At 38.2% G+C, this 19,163-nt stretch overlaps 1 protein-coding gene across 1 annotated transcript in view; it reads left to right on the forward strand.

Moving 5' to 3' along the window:
- The window catches only part of CTNNA1 (catenin alpha 1), a 167,475-nt gene that overhangs the window by 53,067 nt on the left and 95,245 nt on the right, over positions 1-19,163 (forward strand). The window contains exons 6-7 of the mRNA XM_053913257.1: positions 7,399-7,668; positions 10,447-10,650. Coding sequence (XP_053769232.1) covers positions 7,399-7,668; positions 10,447-10,650 — 474 coding nt within the window. The remainder of the gene's footprint in view (positions 1-7,398; positions 7,669-10,446; positions 10,651-19,163) is intronic.

Raw genomic sequence — 19,163 nt, forward strand, 5'->3', positions numbered from 1 at the left:
TAAATGTCCAATATACGACAGCCTCAGCTTTGAAGACTTCCTAGTAACTTTCATTTGGTTATATTTATATTAGTATAATAATTCCACCCTCCAGGGTTGAGAGGATTAAATTAAGTAATATATGTAAAGTATTTAATATAGTGCCAGGCACTAAGTAGGCTCTCACCAGTGGGCAATCAGTGAATAATAGTTATTGCTCATATTTCAAGCTATAAGATGTGATCAGACTGAATCTGCACTTGTGAGAGATCCTGGTTTTATTTCTCTAGTACTTAATTTTGCACATGATAATACAGCTGGATTTGGTGTACTGTCTCAGTAATATAGTTAGTATATGCTCAGTGTACTTCCAGCATCTGTCCTGGTGTTGGCTTATGTCTCAGTCACATGAATCTCAAGTAATTTTTTCCTTTTGCTGTGGCTGATTGCTCCTTAGAAGAACTTGTTATAAGAGTATGCTAATTCTATTAATATGGCAAGCTGGCCAAATTATGCCTGCAATTTTTTTTACTTAATGTTCTTGATATAAATTCTTATTTGAGTACCTGAAATAAATGTTAGACATATTTTAAAAATAAAGTGTGGCAAATAATCACACTATTTTAAAACCTAGTCAGATTGTGGTTTATGAAGACTTAATATTATATGAGGAAAATGAGAATATTTAGACTGGCACTATTGCTTATCTTTGTAAAATGATGGAATAAGTAAGTCAGTGACATTCTTGAGATAAAACATAATAATAGTCCAGAATTTTGCATGCTTTTGGAGGAACTTACTACAAATGCTGCCTAAGTTTTAATTCTGTGTGCCATGAATCCATGAATTTTTTAAATATAATTTCTGATGTATTAATAAAAAGGTAGCACATTTCAAACATTTCCAAAATAAGATGTCATAAAAATCTTGAAGATATTAGCTAACATGCTGGATGATCTTCTCTTTGCCCTTCCATATGTTTTCTGCCCTTGTTCACCCAGCTCTCTGTCCCAGGAACCTCACCTGTCTGGACTGCATCCAGGGGCTCCTTTACTTTCTGGCTCTTGGTTGCTTTGGCCAATAGGAGCACCTGTAGGAGATCGGAGGACAAAGGAGAGTGAGGCTAGGGTTTTATTCCCCTGGCTCCCTCCCTGCTGATTGTTCTGGGTGGCTAAAAGTCATTTCCCTTGTTTGAGGTATTCTCCACGTACCTTGTTCCCTGGTTTCTGCCAACCTCTGCCTCCTCTTGTCTCTTAAGGCCTAAGTGCTCTGACAACCTGTGGTTTCCCTGTATTTGCCCATACCTTTGTGGCGTAGTCCCTAAACAGTCTTTGAATTACCTGGTTTGATTTTACTATCTGTTTACTGCTCGTATCTTGAGTGATACACATTCCCATTTTAACGTTTATCTTGGGTTTGTAGTATGTCACGGTCATTTACAGTTTTCCTTGGGCCTCATTCTTTAACCTCCTACAGTAAAATTTATTCAGTAGGCTGGCTGTAGGCTCCTGTGTGCCTCCTGTTCATAAAATGGCCTTTTATAGGATCTGGGCCTTGGTGTCTGTTCCTATAAACTAGTGTTTTTTGGGGGGAATTGGAGTGCTACTCCTTTCTTTTTTAAATCATCACCTGAGGATATGTTTATTGATTGGAGAGAGAGTGAAAAAGAGAGAAACATTGATTGGTTGACTCCTGTTCGTGCTCCCTCGGGCATCAAACCTGCACCCTAGATATGTGCCCTGACTGGACATCAAACCTGCAGCCCTTTTGTGCATGGGATGATGCTCCAGCCAGCTGAGCCACTGGGCCAGGCTAGACTGCTACTCATTATATCCTAAGGTCCCAAGCCTGGTGGAACCTTCGTTTTCCCTTTTGGATATTGCTCACTGGCCTCCTTCAGTAACTGGTTCATTTTTCTGTGTTTTCTGGCAGGATTTCCTCTATTACTGTGTGCTTAACCCCCAGACTTGTTTCTGTCCCCAGGCATGGCATGTAATAATTTACCTCTTCATCGAGTCTCTTATCTTTGCAGACAACACTAGTCCAGAAAGGGGTATTTCCTCAAGAGCAGTATTTGGGTTCGATGTGTGTACTGGCTCCCTTAACCTCTTGTATCATTTAAGCAGCAGCCACCTGTTAAGGAAATGCTAAATGTCATAAGGTCCTCAGGCTCTCTGGAATTTACCTGTTTGTTCTTAAGGTTTTTCTGAGCACAAACGTGTGTAAAAGAGTTCTCCAGGGGCAGGGGATATCATTCCATTTATCCATCTACTCTCCCAAGGCAAGCTGTTTTTTAAAAATAGGGAGGAAATCTGCTATGGCTTTTGGCAAAGTCTTTCACATGCTAAAACTCACATCCTTACACATCCCCTCTCCCCAGTGTTTTTGGGGCTCCCTGGGAGTTTACTCATAGAGCCTGGCTGAACTACCATCTGTGTGGGGACTGTTTAACAGAGACCGGAGTCCACAAAACTAGGAGCTCCCTTCCACTGAGAGATGCTGCTGAAAATAACGAATAACTCTAAAAGGTGTTTACAATATGCTAAACACTGTTATATGCCCTTTATAAACACAAAACTCATTTAATATTCACAAAATAGTGTGGATAGATACTGTAATTAATCAGATAGTAAGTTCTATAGATGAAGGAACTGTAGCACAGAGAGGTTAAATTTTGGCAAGGTCAATCATCTAGTAAGTGGTTGAGCCAGATTTTGAATTGGGTCTCTCTGGCTCCAGAGAACAGGGGTTTTGTCTGTTTAAATTGCTACTATAATCCCTAGTGCTTAGAACATTGCCTATATATAGTAGCTCAGTACATATTTATTTAGCAAATGGGTGAATAAGTCACTTCTCTATACTACACATCTATCTTGGAATGGAATTCTGATTATGGCCCAAATCTATTACTTACTTGGGCTAGAATGTTATTGGCTGACTAGAAGTATTGAATTTCCATGAGGCTGCAGGCTCTTCTTTGATGATAACAGTAAAATAGATGGGGCAGAGGTTAGGATGGGCCAGCATCGACTGTGGTTCCTGAGAGGAGGACTACCTCCGCCTCACATTGTCAACTCTGGCTCGTTAAGGTATTTGTAAAATTTTAATTCTTGTGAGAAGGACTGCATCCGCCTCACCTTGTCAACTTTGGCTTGTTAAGGTATTTGTAAAATTTTAATTCTTGTGAGGAGGACTACCTCTGCCTCACATTGTCAACTCTAGCTCGTTGACATATTTGTAAATTCTTACCTAGTCTGTGTACTCTGACTTCCATGATTATTTTTCTGAAAACCCGAACAGACACGTTGGTATTGGATAGTACTGCCAGTGTTGTATGTGTAAATTTTCTGGACTGACTGGGTTTGACCATGGACCATTTCTTTAAGTATAGTCATTTGAGTGCAAGAGAAGACACCTGATCAAATGTATTCATGGCTCCGATTTTATATTGAGAGGGAAATGAGAGGAAATTTTCACTTGAATTTCCAGCTCTTGGTAAGAGAGAGTGTTACAGATTGCTTAAAAGTTAGTTTCTGATTCTTGGTCCCCGCATATGACGGTTAGTTCACATTACATTGAAAGCAGTCACTTCTTCCTTCTGTTTTCTGTTTGTTCCTGAGTCTGCTTGAAACGTAACTGAATTGGTAAAGGTGCATCAGGAAGGTTAAAGTAGACAGGGGACTCTACTTTCCTAAATATACTATTTCTTAATAGCTCACTTTTTCCACTAATCTGGATTACTTATAGGCACTATACATCTTGAAAAGAATACTTAAGGTTGATCATTATTTTTATAGTAAATAGTATTGCCTTGTGATTGTGTTCATTTTCTTATCTGTACTTAAACTAGTTTCTTAGTGCTACAGCAAAAGCAGTTCTAAGGAAAGTAGACACTTTAGCAGTTAGTACAAATGATGATATTTGTCATTTTTATCATAGAATAAAATATATTCCCCAATACTTGGTAAATAGGAATTTATGCAGATACATTGTGGTATGAGCAAGACATTTAGAAAATGTCATACAGAGCATGTGCTTAAGCATAATGGTTAGCCTTAGCCCCATGTCATAGCTTGAGTTTTGAAATGATCATCAATTCTTTAAATCCATGGGGCCCTGTTTCTGAATGTTTAACCTAATGTAGTCTATGGAAAGAAGGTAGAAGTTTATCATACCAGGCCAGGCAGTGGTTTTAGGAAAGTCACGCATTGAATAGTAATTCTGACACTATTAACTTTAGGTGACCACAAGAGTCTTTGGTGACTTTTATAAGAGGCTGTACTGATGTAGGTTATAGGTGCTTAGGAAGAATGTCAAAGCTGATTGTGAAATATTTTATAAAGCATAGGACAAGTGTTTAAAGGCAAATGAAGACTTAAAGTCCTCGAGGTTGTGGTGAGGACAAGACATTTAGAAAATGCTACCTAGAACTTGTGCACCAGCTGTTTAAGCATAATGGTTAGCCATAGCCCCCTGTTGTAGCTTGAGTCTTGAAATAATCACAGATTCTCTAAATCCACAGGGTCCTGTTTCTGAATATTTAGCCTAATGTACTGTGCTACAGGGCATTTGGAGTGCTGTGAGCTATTACGTGCAAATTCAGGTTCCAATGAGGAAAGCATTCTAGGAGAAGAAAGCTGTCATATTATACAAGGTTTTGAATAAAGATACAAACCTAAAATATATAGTGAGATGAAGTTTCAGATAAAGGGAGCCAGTTTGGTGTCTCTGATGCTTAATTAGGATCACATCTAGAAAGATGAGCCATTAAATAGCTGGAGTCAGACTTTGAGTAATTGACTCTGGTTTTTCTAAGTCACTTTGCTTTTACATATTGACACATGTAATACTTGTTTTTAACACATTTAAATTTGTACTCTGAAGATTCAGTTGGTGGCATTAACATTGAAATTCTATGGTCACATAAAATAGAGTTGAAACAGCTCTGGTGGGTACTTACAAGGTCTGACCAGAAAGTATCCAGCCACACAATGTGAAAAATAGAGAAGTTTATTGAAGAAGATACAAGATGGAAGAATATCATACATAGGACAATGATGCCTCAGTCCCCTTCAAAGTAGGCACCTTGGGACCTCACACAGTTCTCCCAGTGTATCTTCCACTGTTCAAAACACTGCAGAATCCTTTGCCGGAGTCACTGTCAGCTTCCTGTTGTATTTTCCTGAAGCTAATTGACAGTCTGAAAAATCTTTCCTTTCAAAGGTGATTTTAGTTTTGGGAAAAGCCAGAAGTCGCAGAGCACCTAATCTGGGCTGTAGAGGGGCTGAGTCTCCTGGGTGATTTGATGTTTTGCCAGAAAACTCTGTACAAGACATGATGCATGATCTCTCAACCAGTGAAGAACATTGAGGTAGTGCTCCTTATTAATTGTTTGGCCTGGAGGGGCGAACTGGTGAGGGACAACTCCTTCCCAGTCAAAAGGCACAGTTAACATGGTCTTGATCTTGCTGCAATTTTGCTGCACTTTATTTGGCACGGAGAACCAGGCAACTTCGATTGGGACGACTGGGCCTTTGTTACTGGATCACAGCCATAGACCCACGATTCACCTCTGGTTATGACCTTCATTAGGAAATCTGGTTTGTCATTAGCGGTTTGAATCAAGTCATTAGCAACTGAAGCACCGTGTTCCTTCTGCTCTGGTGGCAAAAGCTGCAGAACGAATTTTGCCAGGACACGTTTCATGCCAAGACCCTGTATCAAATCTTGGACACAGTAGTTTTTGGAATCCCTAGATCAGTTTCTAGTTCTCACACTGTCAGTCACCGATCTTTGTTGATTGCAGCCCATACACGTTCACCAATTTCAGGAGTTCTGCTTGCTGCAGGCCTTCCAAAACATGGATCACTTGCAACAGATTCTCAACCATCTTTGAAGGGTTTGTGCCAGACTTATTTGTGCTGCTCTCATTGCATCATCCCTGAAAGCCTTGTGAATCATCTGAATAGTTTCTACAGAGGACTGTTCAAGCTTAACACAAAATTTGATGCAGATTTGTTGCCTTACTTGCTCAGCCATTTTGAATGCAATGGTCACACAGTACACATGCTTACTTCAATGGTGTCTACCACCCCTGCTGACTAGTACAGTGAAGTTGTCATTGTTCACACATGCACATTCCAGTCCACTCTCCTGTGCTGCCAGGTTACACCGATGTCACGCAAACCATTCTTGTTATATTAACAATGGCCGAACTTTTTCAGGACAGCCCTCTTCTGTGGTGGTGATCCGCATTTACTAAAGATTTAGCTTTTTGATTCATATTTATTAAAGACTTACTGTATTTTTCTGTGTATAATGCACACTTTTTTGCCCAAACTTTTGAGGGACAAATACGGATGCACATTATACATGGTTGTAATGATTGCATACCATGGGTATAATAATCCATATATAATGCACACAGAAACGTGGGTGCGCATTATACATGGCAAAATATGGTAGTTTTTTTTTTCTCTTTGAGTAATTTCAGTAACAGTGGGATATCAGAAGTACTCCATTGTCATCTTATTGTTGGTATCTTTTGTCACTACGCATAGCTTGTGTAGACCCTGCTTGTCTACTACGTAGAAGCTGGTAGTAGAAACCATGCCAGGAACCTCAAATCCTTTAAACTGTGGATTATGTTGTAATTATGGGGTAGAGAAAATTGAAAAAGGACAGTTTCACTTCCAACCACATGTATATAGAGTATTGCAATGAGATACACACCATTTGATTTAGTCATGGAGCACATCAGCCTCACTCAGCTTTATGCCTAATGACCTCTGTCCTAAGGTGTTCTTTGGGGTGGGAGAAGGGAGGGGAGGAGTGTGTACTTGGGAGAACATCTGGCTGGTTTGCATAGTTCATGTACACCTGTGATATCCCATCCCAGGTTTCACAAAACTCTTGTAATGAAATTTTACAACTTAATTTAAAAACTCCTCATAATCTTTTGTTTAGATGTGTCTCTGATTGATTTTTCTATTTTGGTTGGACTGTTCCAAACATTTATATAGTTGTAATGAAGATGCTAGTCAGTTTTATGACTTTTTATTTAGTTCTGTGCTTTATATGCATTATGCCATTTAACCCTCAAGACAATTATGGGAGGTTCTTTTATTGTTCCTATTTTGCAGAAAGTAGAATTGACCATGGAAAGTTAAAATAAGATCACAATAGCCAGGAAGAAGTAGAGTTGGAGATTGAAATCCAGGTCTGTGTGGTTTGGAAAAGTTTGAATTCTTACCTACCAAGCCATACTGCCTTCTTGGTGATGAACTTTCAAGCCAGACTTAATGAAAGTATTGGTTTAATTAGTAGAAATTCTGACTTTTTAGTATTTACTGACATAGTTTTATATGAATAGAACCCTTATATGAAGACTGTTTCCATTTCTTGTTTTTACTCTTGTAGGAACTGAAAGATGTGGGCCATCGTGATCAGATGGCTGCAGCCAGAGGAATCCTGCAGAAAAATGTTCCAATTCTCTATACTGCGTCCCAGGCATGCCTACAGCATCCTGATGTTGCAGCCTATAAGGCCAACAGAGACCTGATATACAAGCAGCTGCAGCAGGCAGTCACAGGCATTTCCAATGCTGCCCAGGCTACCACATCAGATGATGCCTCCCAGCACCAGGGTGGAGGAGGAGGAGAACTGGCGTATGCGCTCAATAACTTTGATGTAAGTTATTTATGCTTGGGAGGAAACTTCAGGCTGTTGACCATCCCCTAAGTTAACAAATGTTTTGGGAAATATGAACAAGGTTTCCAATGAAAGCTCAATTTCTACTTAGATTTGCAATCTAAATGGAAAGAAATTTTATGAATCATCAGTCTACTGATCTTGACTTGGTCTAAAGCATTTATCTTTTTTTTAGTTTGAATTAAATGTCTGAATTTTTTTATGCATCTTGTGTTCCCTATGAAGTCATTCTTTTTTTTTTTTATTACTATGCCATTACAGTTGTCCCATTTCCCTTCCTTTATTCCCCCTGCCCTGCACACTCCCTCCCACCCACATTCCCCCCTTTAGTTCATGTCCATGGGTCATACATGTAAGTTCCTTGGCTCTTATGAGGTCATTCTTTATTGAGGATATGAGTTCAGTTCATTTCAAACAACCTTTTAACCTTTTGGCAGATGTGAAGCGATGGGAGATACAGAGGCAACTGTACAGTTTGATGGGAGATACAGACATGTCATAAATAACTGAAACAGAAGTGCCATTGTAATCTTATTTGTCTGCCTAGATACACTTTTCTTCTTAATGACTAAATTGTAATAATAGACAAAATTTAATCATGTGAAAGCAAATTTAATCATGTGAAAGCAAATTAAACTACTTTTGTAGCATAATGCCATGTAATCACTTTTTATAGATGATGCCTGTATATTCTGTGTACACGCTGTCCTATGTATCTAATCTTTAATGTTTTGGGTAGGTTTTGTGTTTTTAAAATTTTTACCCACAATGCCTCTGGCTTCCAGTAGATGGTGGCAGTTTAAGTGTCTTTAAAAAACAAAATTTTTTTAGAACCAATTGTTGGGTTAATATATTTTTGTAAGTAACATAAGGGGAAAATGCTTTCCAGGTGGCAAGCATCTTTTCATAAGTAGGAATGCTTTAAAGCAGGGGTGTCGAACTCTTTCACTGGGGGCCACATCAGCCTCGTGGTTGCCTTCAAAGGGCGGAATGTAGAGCTCCTTGTCCCTATTTAAGGAGTAGTTACATTGATACAGTCATAAAATTACATTTGGCCCTTTGAAGGCAACCCGAAGGCTGACATGGCCCCAGGTGAAAATGAGTTTAACACCCCTGCTTTAAAGGAAATAATCAGTACAGCGGAGTGCTTTCTTTCTTTTTCTTTTTCTTTCTTTCTTTTTTTTTTTTTTTAACATTTTTTCCTTGCTGTTACCTTTTCTTTTCTTTGTGTCAGCCTTCTACTTTGGTTTGGGTAACTGATCCTTGCTGATTTGGACAGCTGACTTAATATCTTTCATAAATTGTAAAAACAGTGTTAAGCCTAAAGACCATGGTGTTAAAACTGAATTTTTACTCTGGAACTTTAAGCATTAAATTACTTTATAGCAAACTCTTACGATGTATCTTATAATTTACTGGCATTGTTGCTTTTCCCACTCAAATTTGACAGTATTGGGTAGTGGTCTCTTTCAAAGCAGTAAGGGTTACTTTTGGCCCTAAGTTGAGTAAAATCAGAGGCCACTTAATTCGTAAATGAGGGGATCGTACTGAATGGTTGCAGGTGGACTGCAGCTCTAGGACTCTTTAAGCTCTGTGACCAGTCATTCCTCATTCCTATTGGTCGGAGAGCATTGTGTGTTCTGTTTTGACTAGTGAAATCTGGCTGTAACCTAATCCAGTACGAAAAATGATAAACTAATATGTAGGTTCCTAATGAACTCAAGGTATTGCATGTTAAATTTTGAAACTGAGGGTTTGTTTTGGAAGGGAAAGAAGAAATGTACACTGATTGGGAAAGGGCAAGCTTTTTAAGAAAAACCTTGGCATTTAAGTTGAAATTAATAAGAACATAGTCCCCATAAAGGAAAATTAAAGGCAGAATATTTGCACAGACTTTTATTAGTATAAAGATAAATTGTTATCAAGTGAAGAAGTTGGAGGGAGTCCAATAGCTGCTTTTCAGGGGGTGTTGATATTTGACCTTGAACCTATAGCTTACTTGTGACCTGACCTCATTCACTGGTAAAGCTGGATTTAAATCAAAGGAGTGAATGGGAAACAGAGAAAGATTTATTCTTATTGGGGCAGTTGATGTCACAGATTAGTTTTGTTGGGACAGATTGTTACCATCTCTTATAGATACCTGGAGGTCTTTGAGAAAAGAAAGTCTTAAATATAGACAGGTAACAGGATAAATTTGAGACTGAATTGTTCATAACATTTGTGGAGATGTGTAAATTGAGGAAAATATATTGAAATTGATTATAAATGCATTCTTTTCTGAAACTTTGAGAATAGATGTCAGTGTTACTAATTTTTTTACGGTGAGACAGTTCTGCTAGTGTCACATAGCAGTTTTGTACTCTATGTAGAAAAGAGAAAGCTAGCTTTTATTTTCTTTGTAATTCTCGTTTGGTAACAATTTACTCATACTATATAGGCTGGCCTTTAGATCTTCAGATTAAGTAGTTCGAACATGATTTTTATACCGGCATGCTTTTGTTTGCCTTTTGTGGCATACCTTATCCCGGCCTTATTCAGCTGGATAGTACTGCTTCCAGAGCCTTCTTTGAGAAGTGATCCATAGGCCAGCTTGTGTGGGATGGCCCCTCATCTATCAAGGAGTATAACTTTCTTTCAGGCATTGTAATTTTTGTGTTAAATCTTGATGTTTCTATAACCAGCACTTTTCTTACCTTCTCAAACAATGGAGAGAACCTAGATTAGCAGTAACATTCAAAAATGCTTTCTCTGCAGAAACAAATCATTGTGGACCCCTTGAGCTTCAGTGAGGAGCGCTTTAGACCTTCCCTGGAGGAGCGCCTGGAAAGCATCATTAGTGGGGCTGCCCTGATGGCCGACTCATCGTGCACTCGTGATGACAGGCGTGAGAGAATTGTGGCCGAGTGTAATGCTGTCCGCCAGGCTTTGCAGGACCTGCTCTCAGAGTACATGGGCAATGTGAGTTATCAGAACTTCATTTTTGAAATAAGAAAATTTTTCCATAGTAAATGTTGGATCTGAGATTTTTTAACTGTAAGTGGCAAATATGTTCTTGACTTCTAGACTTTTTTGGATGAGGCAAAATTTTTAAGGGATACATAAATGGTTCTTTTCCCTTTTCCTTTTTTTTGTTTTTAAAGATTTTATGTATTTATTTTTAGAGAGAAGGGAGGGAGAAAGAGAGGGAGAGACACCAGTGTGTGGTTGCCTCTCAAATGTCCCCCCACTGGGGACCTGGCCCACAACCCAGGCGGTGACCCTTTGGTTCACAGCCCACACTCAGTCCACTGAGCTACACCAGCCAGGGCCATAAATAGTTTTCTATGTGCCCCTTGCCTCCTCAACTTTTTATCTCGAAAAATTTTAAACTTATAAAAATAATATTATCAGCACCTCATCTATCCTTAATCTAGGCTCACTGACTCTTAATAAAGCTGTGCATGTTTGTGTGTATAAATATTTATATGTGTCTATATACATAACCTTTTTAAAAATGAAACATTTGAAAGTGAGTTGCAGACACTATGTCACTTCACATGTAAATATTTCAGCATCCATCTCCTAAGGATAATGACCTTCAGTGTCTCTAAAATTCTATTATCACATCTAGATGGCCAATTAATTTTGAGCAAAACAAAATGCTGAAAAAATGTATGTATAGTTGGTATTTTTTTTTTCATGAACTATATAGAATGGCAGGTAATTGCCAAATAGAGCTGTATTAGGCAAACTGAGTAGTGTTTTTGAATTTTTAAGATTTGGGTTTAAAAACCAGTGTTGTGAAATTTGACACCTGACTTTTTTGCTGTAGAAAATACTGGTTGATTTTTTTTTCCTGCATTGTTGATGCCTTTTTCTTTTCCTTCCCTAATCCTTCTTCCATTCCCGTTATTTAATGCTAATTTAGGGTTACTGTAGTTTAGACCTTGTACCCAATGTTTTACTGTGGCAGAGAAGAAATAAATGGAACAATTAAATAAAATCATTTTAAAAGGAAAAAGAACACTACAAATTAGTTCTCACTAGTGATTCTTGCCTATTTAATACTTTTCAGGAAAAGATCTTGGTACTTTCTAATTCGTTCATTCGCCATACATCATCTTTGTTTACTTAAATGCCTGTATAAGTGAGCAGATTATAGTAGTGAGTCATGATGGAATTCCTAGGGTGAAGATGAATGCCTTCCTGTGTTTATCTTGTTTCTTCCATATTGTGGAATTAGTGAAGCATATTGAATTTTTTAAGTCACTGCCATGTTTTGATCATATGCAGTCTACCACAGAAAAATGAAATTAGATGTTTAAATAAATCACATGGAAATGATGGTTGATAAGTCACAGTGAAAATGTAGGACATATTTAAAAATCTATATCTAAGCTAGAAAATTAGAAAATATTAAAAAACCTAATTTGAAGACTGGCTCACAATGGTGGAGATTTTCATGTGGAAACAAAGGACTCGTGGTATATGTGTGGATCAGTTATCTGCTGTGTCATGTAGTACTGAAGTGGTGTAAAAGTGTCCGATGCAGTTAGGATTAGGAAGCCACTTTAAAAGCAGCCTTTGGTGGCAGGGAGTGTGTGGTAAGTCTGTTCTCATTGCTCCAGTCTGTAAGATTTCCCTTGAGCCTCGAGGTTGGTCAGATTTCAGGCCAGTCATCCTGGTCATGAGCAAACCTCTGGTTTCTCAGTAAAGTATCAGACAAATAGTACTTTATTTGGGCATGGATGTAAGTAAAGGTGGGAAACACTCATTTATACTGAAGACATGGAGACCATAACAGCACTTAGAACAATGACTGAGGCTTGATTTACGGTGGGGGTTTTGAAAGAAGTGATCTTGACTCAGAAATACATTTTAGAAGATGTCTCTGGGCATGTTTCTCCTAAAGATACAAATACTTAATTTCCTTGTATTAACTCATGTAGCAGTGAGCAGGCTAGGTTCTGTCAAAAGTGATGGAGTAAGGAAAAGGGGGAGGGCAGTGAAACACCCCTGAAAACTTGGAACAGTGAAAGGGTCTGCAAGAAGCACCTGGGGATATATTGCATTTTTGCTTATTTAGTAAGCATTCAGAAGCACTGAGACCCCCTAATGACAATCAGAACTTAACTGGTAGTGTGTGCCTGTCATTCAGTTCACACTGAGTATGTGCCACATGCAAAGTAGTATGCTGAGCGCTGTATAAAAGGAGGGATGAGGCACTGGTTCCTCCCTTCTGGAACAGACTGGGCCTGTACAGGGCATTTTTGGGAAATGCTATCCTAGGTACTGCTAAAATTGCAAGGAGGATGAGAGTGTTTCTAGCTGGGAAACCCAAGTGGACTTTATGGAGGATTTACTTTATATTCTTTAGATTGAGCTCTACCTTGATTTTAAAAAGATGGTTCATTTAAGTTTTGATTATTTCTGTTGAAAAATATTAGGCAAATAATTATGGTATGTAGAGAATTGAGACAGTCTGGATTAACTAAAACTGGGTTGCCATATGGAACTTTGTAGACAGCATGTGGATGGTAAAGCCCAGAAGAACCCACATATTTTTACTTTTTTCATTTCCTGGATTCTCCCAGTAATGCTATTATTTTTTATAGATACATACTCTCAAAATCTTTGCATAATCTCGGGTCTGTCTTCCTTGTTCTGTGTTGCCACTTACCTAGGGACACTGGTTCTTGCTGCTAAGGCAGTGGTTCTTAACTTTGGACGCACTTTAGAAACCCTGGGGAACTTTATAAATCCTGATGTGTAGGTTGTCCCCCAGTTAAGTCAGAAATCACTGCATTGAGGCCTAGGTGTCAGTATTTTTAAAAGTTCCCTAAGTGAGTCCAGTGTGCAGTCAAGGTGGTGAAGCTGCGCTCTGGTGGTTTATTGCATTTGTCTTTTTCTGTCTCCACGGCTGTTGCCTTATTCCAGGCTCTATTCACTTTCTCTATTTTTTCAATCTGTTCAGGCTAGTCTGAGTTCATGCCTTTGGTAGGACATTGTTCATTATGTTTTTGAAATTCCCTTCCCAACTGTTTAAACCTAACATGTTCTTCCTTCAAGACCCACATCACCCCCCACTCCCGCATCTCTTTGCTGAAGGCCATTTTAAACTGCGCCTTTCTTTATTATTTTTTTGCTGTTTGAAATTTTGCACCGGTTTACTTCCTTGAATTGTTATTTAATTGTATATACTTTACTTAACTTCTACAACTTAGTTTTAAGCATTTGAAAGATACGAACTATTTTAAAAATACTCTTTCAGGGTGTATGTGGTATCATGCTAGAAGAGGTACTCAGTAAGTGTTTGCCTAATGAACTCATGCTGACTTGGGAAAATTCATAAAATGAACAATTTTGGATATTCATAGTGCTAAGGATACATTAACAAAGATTCTTGCTCTTTCTGGTTTACATTCTAGAAGGTTATGGGGGAGGAGGCCATGGATGGTTTACTCTACTTCCTGTAGATCTTTCAGTATACACATGACATTTGTAGAAAAAATTAAACCAGATGCTCTGAAATAAGTAGTGAGTAAAAGTGATATTTTAGATCAGAGTGGATTTAAATTTAATTCTAACATCAGAGGAAGGCCAAACTCCCTTTTAAAGGCTCCAAGGGCCAGGACTCTAGCAGCCTTAATGGTCCTGCTTGAATTGCTGTTTGAAGAGTTGCAGGGTATTCTTGGCTCTGTTGCTAACTTGCTTTAGGATTGGGGATATTACTGTTAAAAGTAATGCATTTGACCCCTACTTACTTAACATGGAAACGTCTCAGATTATTTAGTGGATCTTTGTAGTTCCACAAATGACTTTTAAGTTTCCTTGAAATGAAATGCGGTTATTGTGGTAAAGTTTAATTTGTTCCAGCTCTATCAGCCTAAGGTTACTCTGCCCATGAGGGTTCTGGAGAAAGAAAAACAGCTTGAATGGATGTTGTAATCTTTAAAGGTTTAAAAGTAAATGGCTTGAATTAAAAGGAAATGTAATTGAGTTTGAAAAAAGTTATTGCCACTTTATTTTTTTATAATTGAAAGTCATACATGTGCATTAAAGTACTGAACCACCATTACTATTAACATTTAGGGATATGTATTTCCAGTTCTTTTTCCTTTCTTCTATGTAGGTGTTTCTTAAATCTAAAATAGTTTGACCGTCTTAATGTTCTCTGCATATAAACAAAACATGTAAGTAGGGTTCAAACTATTAGGTTAATGGATTAAAACTGACTATTAGGTTAATGGGTTAAAATTTTTGTTCCTTTAATATGTAGTTGACTTTGGAGCCCAGTTGTATGTTATAATGGTTCTCTCAAGTTATTTCAGTGCCAGAGAAAAACCTCCTTTTGAAGAGCCCTGTACTTTATACAGCTGAATTCTTTATTTAACATTTTTCATTCTGTTGAGGAACATGCTGATTCTTAATAACTTTCCTTTCTCCCTTTGCTAGGGCGTGTGCTGTGAGTTGTTCTTGGAATAGTAGAATGTATGGGGACCAAGCACACCTATCTCTAACTCCTGACTCTTCAAAAACCAAATAAAAAACCCCCACCCTCCCCCAAAAGAACCCCGAATGAAAACACAGTGTCTGAACATAGTGTCTGAAACATAGAAGACCCTCAGTCTTTGAAATGAATTTCATTTGGTTTTGCCCTGAGCAGGCTTTCGTGGTTGCCTTGTTGAGTGACTGGAGTTAGGACTTAGAATTGGTAAGAAGCTCGTGCTTTGGGCTTGAGTAGCTCTGGCTCTAGCTCTGTGCGATCCAGCATGGAAGCCAGTATCTGTATGTGGCTGTTGAGAGCACTTGACATTTGACTAGTCTAAATGAAGATGTGTTGTAAGTACAAACTACACAGACTTCAAAGATTTAGTACATAGAAAAGGACATAAAATATCTAATGTCTCTTTGGTAGTATTTTGGATATATTGGGTTAAATAATAAACTTACATTTACAGTTTTTAAAAAATGTATGGCTACTAGAAAATTTTAAATTATTTATGTAGTTTACGTTTCTTATGTTTCTTGCTTGTGTTATATTTCTCTTGGATAGTTCTGAGTACTGGGTAACCAACCAGCTAAGGAGAGTAGATAGGAGTTTAGCATCAACTTCTTTATTGATTGTCCAGAATGGTACAGTAATCCATACGTATAGGTATCGTAGCTTATATTTTTTTATAGCTAAAACTATAGTTTTAGGCAGAAGAAAATTTGTACAGCTCAGTACCTGGTGAGGATGCTGCTACTTAAGGATACATTTTTATCATTGTTCTTGCCCTGAACAATGGATGCAATGGGAAAATAGCTAAAACTATAGTTTTAGGCAGAAGAAAATTTGTACAGCTCAGTACCTGGTGAGGATGCTGCTACTTAAGGATACATTTTTATCATTGTTCTTGCCCTGAACAATGGATGCAATGGTTGTAGAATCCTGGAAGAGGAATGCAGTAACTGGACATTTTTTGTATTGGGCTGGTCATGTATTTGAGGGGGTTCATTATGTTAATATATCAAATACAATATTTTTATTTGATTTGGTTAATAGTTTGACATGGAATGTATAAATAGGGTGCAGTTAATGTTCACTTTCAAAGATATATTATTATTGTAGTGAAGGGAAGCACTTCATTTAGATGCTAATCTCTTCTCCGTTTTGCAAACGACTTCCTGGAATCACTTTAGCATAGCCAGAATTTCCCAGCCTTTGAAGGACTCTGCAAAGAGCTGACTACTGCATTATTTTATGGCTGGATTTTCTTATTTTCAAAATTAGAATAGCTTAATATTTTTTCTGATCACAGACTGTGTTTATTACATATTACTTGTAATCCTGCTACCTATTTTTGGTGTATAGCATTCCAGACTTTATTCTGGGGAACCCCCCTCCCCTGTTCTTTTTTAAACAATAAAAATAAGGATTATCTGTGTCATACTGCTTATCATATGGTAGCCATTGTGATAAAGAGACATACACTGTTGCTTATTTTACTCCCATAATAACCCTTACTGAATTGTTATTTGCTTGAAAATACACATACATACAGCTGACATTTGAACTCAAGATTTCTGTGACTTAAAAGTCTGAGCTCTTAATACTGTTGTCATTGCATATCTTTGCAACTTAGCAAATACAATTTTAAGTCATCATCTTTAATGGCTGGTGGCATTTTCCACTGTAGAACTTTATAAATGTTCTGAAATCAGATGCTCCTCACTAAATAAAATAGAACTATGCCTGGTATGGCTGCTTGAAGTGAGCAGAACAAGAAAGCTTTTTAGCATATCCTCCCATTCTAGACTCTGGTATTAACTCTGGTGTCATAGATGTTTCAGTTGGCTCTGTGATGTGCAGCTACAGGGGCTGAGTTTTGTTATATAATATGCTCTGGTTTCTGCCTTTGTTTGACTCATGGGTTTACTGCAGTAGACATTCACCTGTATTGCTAGTCCATAGTTCTGTAGCTTTGTATGCCTACGATTTTATTGATTGTTAATGTAAGCTTTTCTGTGAGCTGCCTAGCATATTTGGGAGAATTTAGATATAAATAGATGTTGCATTGAATGCAAAATTTGAGCATATGTAGGACTTGCTTCTCTTGACAGAACAGCATTTATTTAATTTGAATTCCTTATTTGTCAAAAATTAATGTGTGATTTCTTTTATGGATGAGAGGTTTAAAAGAGCTTCTTAACTCTTGAGGAAGACATCTCACCCCAGTTATATTTTGTATTGCTTTCTAAGAGGTTTGAGGTACTTCCTATGTATATTACTCAGGCATTATGAATTGCAGTATTTAATAGCCAAGTTTTTGATCTTTTATATACAAAAAGGTGCATGTTTATTTATATACTAGATGAAATAGTACTGGTTTAATGGACCAATAACGGAGTGGTCTCTTGAAATCAGAATGATGCAGACATGGAAACCTGCCCAGGCTCATGCTGCAGATGAATAGGGTTTTATCCCCCACGAGATTGCCGTTAGACTTTCCTTGTGTTGTCAGCAGTGAGAATGACACCAGGTGTTAGACCAGTGGAGACAGACCGGACCTTGGTTCAGCAACATTGGTGCTTGAGTTCTGGCTAAGAATTCAGAGCCAATACTCAAACTATAAGAGAAAGTTTATTTGTAATGTCACAGACATAGAAGAAGTGAGTGGTAGAAGAAATGGGCTTAGGAAGCAAGTTACAGAGGTAAAAGAAGGGCCCTTGAAGTTTAGGAAGGAGAAGTGTAAAGGTCCCATCCTGGGTAGGGGAAAGGAGGGGGACCAGAATGGCACAGGTGTATTCCCTAAAGGTGTGTCCTTTCATGGTAGTGGTCTCCACTGATTGGTCAGCTCTAGGGCAAGGGGTCATTAGCCAGTGCAGCTGGTCTTGGGGTCAGCCATGGCATTGCTTTTCTGGTTTTGCTGCTTTTCTGGGTCTGGAGGTGAAATGCAACTGTGAGCTAGATGTATTTGATATAGGTCAGAATCTCATTGTCCTGGGGGCTTAATGCTTAAGGGATATTCTCCAGCCCCCTTCCTGGTTCCTGTAGTACCGGAGTCTGACCCGCATGACTTAGTGACATGCCAGAGGACGAAGGGTCAGGGGAGGGTCTGACCAGTGAGCGATATGCTAGGAGAGGAAAAGTTATCCTGCAGGTGAGGAGGTCCTTGTTTTCCCAGTTTTGCCCATTGCTAGAGACCCCGGGGCTTTCTGCTCTAGGTGACCTTTGGTTCAGTACCTGACCTATTGTCCTTGCTCTACTTTTGTCTGTCTGCCACACTTGGTATTACTTTCTGCTCTTTAGATGTCAGGCAGGCTTGAAAAGATTTCATATATAGAAAATGTTTCTGGGCTAAAAGAGTAACCTCTAAATATATCAGAATATTAGTAGTTGTCACTCAGTGATGGGATGATAGGCAATATCAATTTTCTTCTATATTTTCCCCCCACATCTTTGACAGTTTCTTAATGGCCATAATTGCACATTTCAAAATAAAGTAGACCCTTAGTTTTATGTGTCTTGGATTTTTAGGATTTGTTTGTAATCATATACTATATTTCTAAAGCATATTAATAGGGAAAATTGAGAATATTTCACCCTAGGCCTTGATTTCATCTTTTTGAGGTAAGGATTCATTCAACGCTAGTTTGACTGCAGTGGTGAGTTGCGTTCTTTTTGTTTACTGTAGTGTACATCTAACAGGCAACACAGCGTCACTAATCCTTGTGCGATAGCCTTTGTTGTTTGTTTGTTGTCAATTAATTTATTTTTTAAAACCTCACCTGAGGATATGTTTTTCTTTTTTTTAATCCTTACCTGAGGGTGTTTTTTTAAAATTGAATTTTAGAGACAGTGAAACATCAATATGAGAGAGAACCATTGATCTGTTGCCTCTGTACATGCTCTTGACTGGATTGAACCCACAGCCTAGGCATGTGCCCTGAGCGGGGATCAAACCTACAGCCTTTTTGGCATTTGGGACAACTCACCAACCACTTGA

This window comes from Desmodus rotundus, chromosome 10 (genome assembly GCF_022682495.2).
Source record: "Desmodus rotundus isolate HL8 chromosome 10, HLdesRot8A.1, whole genome shotgun sequence".
In the NCBI taxonomy this organism is placed as follows: domain Eukaryota; kingdom Metazoa; phylum Chordata; class Mammalia; order Chiroptera; family Phyllostomidae; genus Desmodus; species Desmodus rotundus.